This window comes from Polyodon spathula, chromosome 37 (genome assembly GCF_017654505.1).
Source record: "Polyodon spathula isolate WHYD16114869_AA chromosome 37, ASM1765450v1, whole genome shotgun sequence".
NCBI classification, from domain to species: Eukaryota; Metazoa; Chordata; class Actinopteri; order Acipenseriformes; family Polyodontidae; genus Polyodon; species Polyodon spathula.
In genome coordinates this window covers 530632-539843 of record NC_054570.1, presented here as the reverse complement: position 1 = coordinate 539843, position 9212 = coordinate 530632, and the positions used below count along the sequence as shown (strand labels likewise).

The window sequence follows — 9212 nt, the reverse complement described above, 5'->3', positions numbered from 1 at the left end:
ATAAAAATAAATAAATAAAAACACAGTCGATTTAACACAGAGTAATCCTACATGTTTTCGTGTTTAAACGGTAGCGGCGAACTCGTACGCGTCCCCACGCGTGTGTCTGTAGCTCGTTGTCCAGACAGAGCTCTATGAAGTCAAGTTTGCGCATTGTAGCGGATTCCACATTGACTACACATCACAGCTCGCTATACAGCATGGCGACCGTATAGCTCAGCTAAAGCCGTCTTATGGGGACGAGTTTGGAGTGTAGCCCAGACAAGGGGGAGCTGAACAAGGAGAGCCACCCAGCAACACCCCCCTCTGTCCTCCCTTCCTTCCTTCCTTCCTATAGTGCACCCCCGCTACTGAAATATCTGCCTGCTTCCCAGAGCCCACGGAAATATATATATATATATATATATATATATATATATATAATATATATATATAATATATATATATATATTATATAAATATATTATGTGTGTGTGTGTGTGTGTGTGTGTGTGTGTGTGTGTGTGTGTATTCAAAGCCAGATCAGCGCTCCCTCTTCTGGTGGATTCCGATCACTGCGTTGAGAATAAAGAACAGTAACGTGAATTATTTGTGGAATGTAAGGAATGAGCATCTAAAAGGATTTAAATCCTGCATAATTTCAATATATTCCGTGCAAATGATCACTTTTGCCAATCAATAACTGCCACTCAATGCATGAATCACTCCACAGTACACACGAGGAAAGATCACAGAATATGCCTGCAGAGCAGGAAAAATGAATTTCTGCAATTCTACCCCGTGATGGGAGTTCCATTAAAGGTGAAACAACTTCTATGGGAATCTTACATTTTGACAGTAACTTGTAGGCAAAATTCACATCCTATAGTCCCTTAACCTTTCAAAATACAAATAATCAATAAACTATTTCTGCACGTCACACAGTGGAAATCTTATCGCTAGATAAAGGCAGCAGCCTGGTGTAGGGTGTTTGATGTGCAATTCAAATACAGAAAACAGGCCAGCTTTTTTTTTTTATTTGTTTTTATTTTAAAATAAGCCGTGTACTATTAACAAAACCTGACAAGCACAGAGCTGGTGACAAAACCCACCAAGTCATGTTTAACTGTACTATGTAATAAATCAAATAAATACACGACAAATACAAACACAAAACAGTGTGTGTGTGTGTGCAATACATGCTGAAATATTACCTATATATAAAAAAAAACTAAACAGTAATACTTATGGTTAAACACAATGTAACATATATACATTGAAATGTTTTTTCTGTCCAGTTTAAGCAGAATACAGTAAAAGGACACCAGTGTGTGCTATTGTAGTGTTTACTGAACATGACTTTGGGACACTATCTGTCAGCAACATTACAGGAACTAAGCTATGAGAGAATTAAGTACATAGAGACCGGTATATTTTATCCAGTGGGCACTGTCTGGCTGCAACTTCAAAGAAAACAAACTCCACAGGAATACAGCACAGAGACCACAGCATGGGATTCTAGTGTATCATCATTATGAGAACGAAATCTGCAGGCTTACTGGAAACACCCCTGCCACTACATGCAGCAGTAGGTGGTTATGAGAGCCCTAGGGATGTCCAATCACAGAGCTGGAGGTCTATTCCACTGCCCACCCCCACCCCCACCCCCACACACTATGAAGCAGTATATTTCCATTTTATAAGCTAGTATCTGAAATCGTACCAGGTTGAATGTATTTCTATTTGTTCTGACTTTCAGGTAGTCTGTTCCTCTTGCACGTTCTTGGTCGTTTCACTTGGGGATTGTCATTTCCCCCAGCCATTTCACATCATTAACCAACCTGAACAGAATACAAGAAAGAAAGGCATGCAAACTTTCTTTAAGATAGTATGGAAATACATGGGCTTGTTTCAGAACTGCACACGCGAGACCTGCCTAGTGCATGCACGAGACGCAGGATTGATTGGAATAGTAGATGGAACCACATGAATCTTTTATAGTTCAGGGCGCAATACAGAATTTAAAAAGGGGAGGGATCACCTTTATCTATAAAGTAAACTGTATTTTTGTTTTACTGGTAACATTTTAAAGAAAATGTGTGCAAAAGATGTGTGTGTGTGTGTGTGTGTGTGTGTGTGTGTGTGTGTGTTTTCAGGGAATAATTCTGAACTACTCCTGGCTTCTTAAAAGGCATTTTCTAATAAAAACATTTATTTAGAAACGAAAAAAAACTCCCTAAAAGAACAAGAAACATACTTATTTAATGTGCCCTCCAACCTTTTTATAATGTCAGTAATCATCCAGAATGGTTTTTATTGTAATGACTCAAATACTTTTTTATAATTATTGTTTGGTGTTTTCATCAGAATCCAGATGTTCTTCCGTTCCAGCAGCCTGCCAGAGACATTCCTAATGTAGAACAGTCTTCACGGAAGTGAGAGCCAGCATCGACAAATGACATGCCCATTAGTTTTGCTGGAAATATACAGCTGTGCACTAGATGGCGCTGATGCTGCTGCTTTAGCTGATCTAGTCTACATTACATGTGTCAATGGCAGCAAACTAGAACTGAAAAGCAGCTCCTGAACTCACAATGAAAGCTTGTTAACAAAGACTTAAAATAATGAAAAGCTATTTGAGTCATTGCAATGAGAATCAAACGATCAAATATCAAAAGCAGGCAACGGAACTGTTAAAATGTCATTTGTAATTGTGTCTGTTGATCAGCACGGCCTTGGCATCTTCTAACGCTGGCGGAGAAAGGGCATCATTGCTAGATCTGATTCTTTGACTTGGGCAAGGGTATAAAAATATATTTATATTAAACAGTTAAAAAAAAAAAGTATTAAAAGAAAAACACTGTCGTGAACTAAAACACAAAACAAGAGGATATTTAGTACAGCTGCACAAACCGATTATTCGATTATTGGGATTGACTGGTCCACAGAAGTCAAGTGCTGACAATCATCTGAGGGTCACTGGTGTTGATCTGATTTGATTTGATTGGTCAGCGGTTCCAAGGCACAGACCCAATCAGGTGCCCCCTTGTTTCATTCTTCTTTGCGGCTGGCTGCGGTGGCGCTGACGGGCTGACCGTTGGTCCCGGGCTGGGCGGAGCGGCTGAACAGGTCCAGCTTGTTGCGCAGCTGGGCACTCAGGTACGTGTAGTCTCTGGTGTCCAGGGAGTGGCCACAGGTCAGGTAAAGGGTGAGCACACCGGACAGCAGCAGTCGGTCGAGAGAGAGGCAGGGTACTGCCCACAAAACCACACACACCTGGGGGCAGGAGAGAGCATTGCACAGACAATCAAGAAGCAAGAACCATACGCTAAACTAAACAGTACCTGTAGGGCACCTGTAATTGGTGATAAGAAGTGGGTTGGAGAAGAGCTGGCCACATCTCCACAGCAACCAATGATAGAAACTGGGGCCACTCTCTTTACTGTAAACCCAATTTGGTTATTGACCCCTGCGCATGGACACAAATTCGTGCAGTGCTCCATATTTTTTTAGCAGACTCCAGATGGGAGAAACAGTGTCTTCTTGAATGGCCACACGACCCATATTATAACATTTTAATTTTAATATGTCATTTTCTTTTGATATATGGCTTCCTCCCTTTTCATTTCCCAATGGAAATAAGTCGACTTAGTTGACTTTTTGGATCATCCTGGGTATTAGGTCAGACACTGTCTATTTTTATAATTTTTATGGACATTCACCGATACAGACATGTTTGTTAATGGTTACAATGAAAAGTGCTTTGTCTAGTTAGAAGAACGAAGAGCAGCGAATAACAACTGCCAGCTGCAACTAACAAGAAAACACCCTGACTGATTCAAATCGGCTGGGAAGAAAACTCGAATATCTTTTTTAAAATGACTGTAAAATTAGCTCCATTAACTGTGATCGCCATTGAAGACAAGGAAAGTTAACAATTAATGAACTAATTAAGAGACTGAATTGGCCTACTGGAATCAGTCAATTTTACTAGAAGACTAGTTACTCGTCTCCAAAGACTAGTTACAAGTCTCCAAAGTGGTCAATTGAACTGAAAGACAGAAAAGAATTACAGAAACTACACAGGGAATGTAAGAATGTGTATTCACTGAAAGGCTGATGTGGTGGAATGTAAAAGGGGTGTGCAATAAGTGGCTTTATAAGAAAAGGGCTAGTTTGAAATCTTTCATGAAAGTAAATTTGCTTTTTTAAAACCAAAGTTCAGGTACCTCCAGGTAGACAGGGTGGCGCAGGTGAGAGTAGAGCCGCTGTGCTCGCGGGGACTTCATAGAGAGAGGGTCACCCAGCCCCAGGCAGTGATAATACACCTGAAACACAGGGGGCAGCAGTGAGACACAGTGACAATACACCTGAAACACAGGGGGCAGCTGTGAGACACAGTGACAATACACCTGAAACACAGGGGCCAGCTGTGAGACACAGTGACAATACACCTGAAACACAGGGGGCAGCAGTGAGACACAGTGACAATACACCTGAAACACAGGGGGCAGCAGTGAGACACAGTGACAATACACCTGAAACACAGGGGGCAGCAGTGAGACACAGTGACAATACACCTGACACACAGGGGGCAGCACTGAGACAGTGACAATACACCTGACACACAGGGGGCAGCACTGAGACAGTGATAATACACCTTGAAAGACAGGCAAAAGCAGCTGAAAACAATGAAAAAAAAAAACACATCGTGCTCCAGTAACTTAAATATGAATCACTGACTGACAATGACTGCAAACATCTCTGACAGCAGGAGCGGCAGACACAGAGCGAGATGCTTGCTGACTCAGACCCGCACCTGCTTGATGCCCATCAGCTCTGCGTAGTCGAAGATGAGGATGATGCTGAATATGATCAGCCAGCACAGGAAGTGAATGATGAAGCACAGCAGAGGCAGCCAGGTGCTCCAGGGCGCAGTACTGCTGTTCCACAGAAAGGGGGCGTCACGCACAGGCTGCCAGTATCGGATCAACACCTAGAGACACACACAGAGACGGACAGGAGGCAGGGTTATATAGCTGCTTTGTTTAGATCAGGGATGGGGAAAAAAAGACAGACTGCATAGCCATTTCACCCATTCCAGGTTTTACTACAACCCAGTGTATAGGTAACAAGCTCAGGTGTGCTTATTAGGCATAGTACAAAGTGGAATGGATCAAACTGCTCTGTAATGGGAGTCTTATTCGTCAACATGATGTGGAAATTACGAGTGTCTTCTTTGACAGTATTTCACCATATATGGCAATGAATCATATATATTGGGCTTATCCAGTTCCTTTGAAATGGCTTCCCACTTCCCTGTCTTTCAAATCTGTATCTTTAGAAGTGTGATGCCCATTATCACAAAGCTCTGGGTATTTCTCCTACAGTATTATTGTTTCCTCCATTTTGAACAGTGCTTCACCCTGCATTAAAGCTGTTCTCTGATTGGTCAATTCCCTAGTTGTTGTGCGACAAACCACGTCGCCTGGGGTGTGAAAGATACTTATCAAAAGCACAGGATCTATTCTTTTTGCGCAGAAATGCTCGCTGTACCTGCAGCGCCAAGGCAGTGGTGAAAACATAGAAGCCGCGCTGCAGCACTCCGAACACCGCCTGGAGGCGCTTCTTCACCGGCTCCGCGGCGAGAAGGCTGTGCTGCACCGCGAAGAGCAGGAGCAAGGCCAGGTCGACCGCAAGGGGCCAAAGCACAGCCGGGTCCTGAAGAACCGCTGACCAGTCGCGGGAGGATGACTCTGTTACGGGAGAGAGGGGAATATTCACTTATTTCAGTGTATTATTTAAAGTTACATAATAATAAATATATATCAATATTATATATATCTATATATATATATATATATATATATATATATAATATATATATATATATATATATATATATATATATATATATATATATATACAGTGCATTGCAAAAGTATTCAGACCCCTGACCAATTCTCTCATATTACCGAATTACAAATGGTACATTGAAATTTCGTTCTGTTTGATATTTTATTTTTATTTTTAAACACTGAAACTCAGAATCAATTATTGTAAGGTGACATTGGTTCTATGTTGGCAAATATTTTTAAGAAAAATAAAAAACTAAAATATCTTGCTTGCATAAGCATTCCCCTGTGCTGTGGAAGCTCCCAGTTTGCACTGATGAAAGAAATTGCCCTAATGAGGACACAATTACCTTACCATTGGCCTCCACCTGTGAACCATTAAAGTTACTGTCACATTTTCTGGATAAAAACCCCACTGTTGAAGGAGCACTGGTAAGGCTGTGAATCTGAAGGAAAATGAAGACCAAAGAGCATTCTACAGAAGTTAGAGATAAAGTAATACAAATGCATAGATTAGGGAAAGGGTACAAAATAATATCCAAGTGTTTGGATATCCCAGTGAGCACAGTTGGATCAATAATCAGGAAGTGGAAGCTGCATCACACCACCCAGGCACTGTCAAGAAAAGGCCGTCCCTCAAAACTCAGCGCTCAAACAAGGAGACTTGTGAGAGAAGCCACAGAGAGGCCAACAAGAGAATCTGCTTCAGTCTGCTAAAAAACTGAAGCCTGTGAGGCAATTCATCTTTCAACAGGACAGTGATCCCAAGCACAAGACCAAAGCAACATTGGAGTGGCTCAAGAACAAAAAGGTGAATGTCCTACAGTGGCCCAGTCAAAGTCCTGATCTCAATCCCATTGAGAATCACGGCACTATATGAAAATTGCGGTCCACAAGCGTCGTCCAACCAACCTGAACAACCTGGAGCAAATCTACCAAGAAGAATGGGCCAAAATCACTCCGACACTGTGTGCAAAGCTGGTACATACTTACCCCAAAAGACTTAAAGCTGTTATTGCAGCGAAAGGTGGCTCTACCAAATATTAATGTGTGGGGGTTGAATACTTATGCAAGCAAGATATTTCAATTTTGTATTTTTCTTAAAAATATTTCTCAACATAAAACCAATGTCACCTTACAATAATTGATTTTGAGTTTAAGTGTTTTAAAATAAAATATCGAACAGAACAACATTTCAATGTACCATTTGTAATTCAGTAATATGAGAGAATTGGTCAGGGGTCTGAATACTTTTGCAAGGCACTGTATATATATATATATATATATATATATATATATATATATATATATATATATATATATATATATATATATATATATATATATATTATATATATCGACAATACAATATTTAGTTTTCTTTTTACTTAAGAAATACAACTTAATAAACATGCGTGTTTAGTGTTTACTTCAATGAATCAATAATACTGTAAATAACATTCCACGTTAAAGTAATAATATAAAATTACCGCCCAACGTGGGGCTCGAACCCACGACCCTGAGATTAAGAGTCTCATGCTCTACCGACTGAGCTAGCCGGGCTGGCTGACACACCCTGCCGGTCTACAACGTGGTTGAGCGGGACTTCCATTTTGAAATTTACAATGGCTTGTGCATCCGATACACTACAATAACCGACATTACAAAGCAACCGTAACTAACGATACAGCAGCCGAGAGCAAGCGGGGCGTGGTAACAGATTTCATTAGCGCAATGGTGTTATATATTACGATTAATCGGCAATTGAGTTACAGATCCATCCACAAGATTCTGTCATCTAGTTATTTTGTTTTCTTTGGCTTTGCATATTAAAATAAAATAAATATGCTGTACAATTTAAAAGACGCACATTTTGAGCGTGCAGTGATACAGCAGGCTGGTAACTAGCCCTGCTGTATTGAGTCTTGGGTCTAAACCTCCGCGTTTAAAACACCAAGGCACTGTAAATCTGCTATGGACTAATCACACTACAGCACAAATAGTGTGAAAATAAAAATAAAAAATCAGAAGATTTTAAACTGGTATTATTTGCAACTATACTTGTCTCTGTATCACCTAGACTTTATTGACTCCTGTGTGGAATTATACTTCTGAACGTCAACTAAATCCGGAGGTAAATTAAACGCTGAAATAACTAATACCATTTTGGGGTTCTTTTACAAAAAGATAAATAGTTTGCGATGAAGACCTATACAGTTTTTTTTTTTTTTTTAATAAAACAATAGTTTTAAAATAAAATCGAATCTCTGACATCTCCCCGCGTTGTAAAAGCGCGTTTTAATTACGCTTGTAGTCTTTGTGTCGGGGTAATATTTTACAGGATTTGCATACTTTTTGCTTTTTTCGGCTCGCATCATCAAACAATACGGGTTTATCAAAACGACTTAACCAGCAGCGCCTCGATTCCTATTGTGAGAGATTATAATTAGGGCTTCTATAGTTTTCGGGGGGTTTGAGCAGATTCGCTTTCATAATCAAAACACTAATTCCCAAAAGAAGTCTTTTTACCCTCATATCTTGATTGATTTAAAAAAATAAAAGCCCTATTTATAATAGACGCTCAATTGTGCAGTACTTTGTGCATTCATGTAACAATGTTACAGTTCTTGCGCGCTCGGTGTATCCCTTTTCTTCTTTACCTTGGATCTGCGGCGCCATCCCCGTGATGTTATAGTAAATCGCTCGGAAGGATATGAACCTGACAAACTCCACGCACGTCCCGAACACGAAAATAAAGTTTGTCAAGGCGACAGACGCCAGGAACAAACCGCTAAAGCTAACCGCGGCCATGCTGGACACAATCTGCCCCAAGCAACCGGCTTCTCTTCCGGGTGGGCATTGCGTGTGCGAGGTTACAGTCGCCACCAGGGGGCGGTGTTTGACATGTGCGTCCTGCAAAATACATTTCTTTCTTTCTTTCTTATCCTGGTTTGGAGTCTTTTCATTTCTGAATATAAGAGAATAAATAAATAAATAAATAAAAAAACACATAAATACAGAGTAGTTGCTGTGTTTGTTACGACCTGTATTTTTATTCGCTGATTTTATTCAGTGTTAGAGGGCGCTACTTCTCCACATTAAATCCATTTGCTGGCAACAAGGAGCAATCTCAGTGCAGTTTGAAATTATGCTTTTTTTCATCTCGTAACCTTACATTTTATCATTGGTGTGTGATTATATCCGAGTATTACGGAACTAAACAGAAGCCCGGCTAGCTCAGTCGGTAGAGCATGAGACTCTTAATCTCAGGGTCGTGGGTTCGAGCCCCACGTTGGGCGATATGTTTTAAAATATTTTTTTAAAAATACATACATACTACAAATGCTTTTATCCAAAGAGGTTATTGTGGTCTAGTCA

The 9212-nt window shown here is 40.4% G+C and overlaps 1 protein-coding gene and 2 non-coding genes across 3 annotated transcripts; 1 reads left to right on the top strand and 2 right to left on the bottom strand.

Annotated features, from left to right (window-relative positions):
• Positions 1 to 1005: 1005 nt before the first annotated feature.
• nrm (nurim) lies at positions 1006 to 8678 on the bottom strand. Its single transcript, XM_041235595.1, has 5 exons — positions 8495 to 8678; positions 5536 to 5735; positions 4799 to 4975; positions 4209 to 4307; positions 1006 to 3255 (listed from the first exon to the last, which is right to left on the bottom strand). The coding sequence occupies exons 1-5, from the start codon at positions 8643 to 8645 to the stop codon at positions 3031 to 3033; spliced, it is 852 nt and encodes a 283-aa protein (XP_041091529.1). The 5' UTR covers positions 8646 to 8678; the 3' UTR covers positions 1006 to 3030.
• Positions 7325 to 7397, bottom strand: trnak-cuu. Its single transcript has one exon. It is a non-coding gene; the product is annotated as a tRNA-Lys (tRNA).
• A 382-nt stretch (positions 8679 to 9060) lies between the features above and the next one.
• Positions 9061 to 9133, top strand: trnak-cuu. Its single transcript has one exon. It is a non-coding gene; the product is annotated as a tRNA-Lys (tRNA).
• Positions 9134 to 9212: the final 79 nt, after the last annotated feature.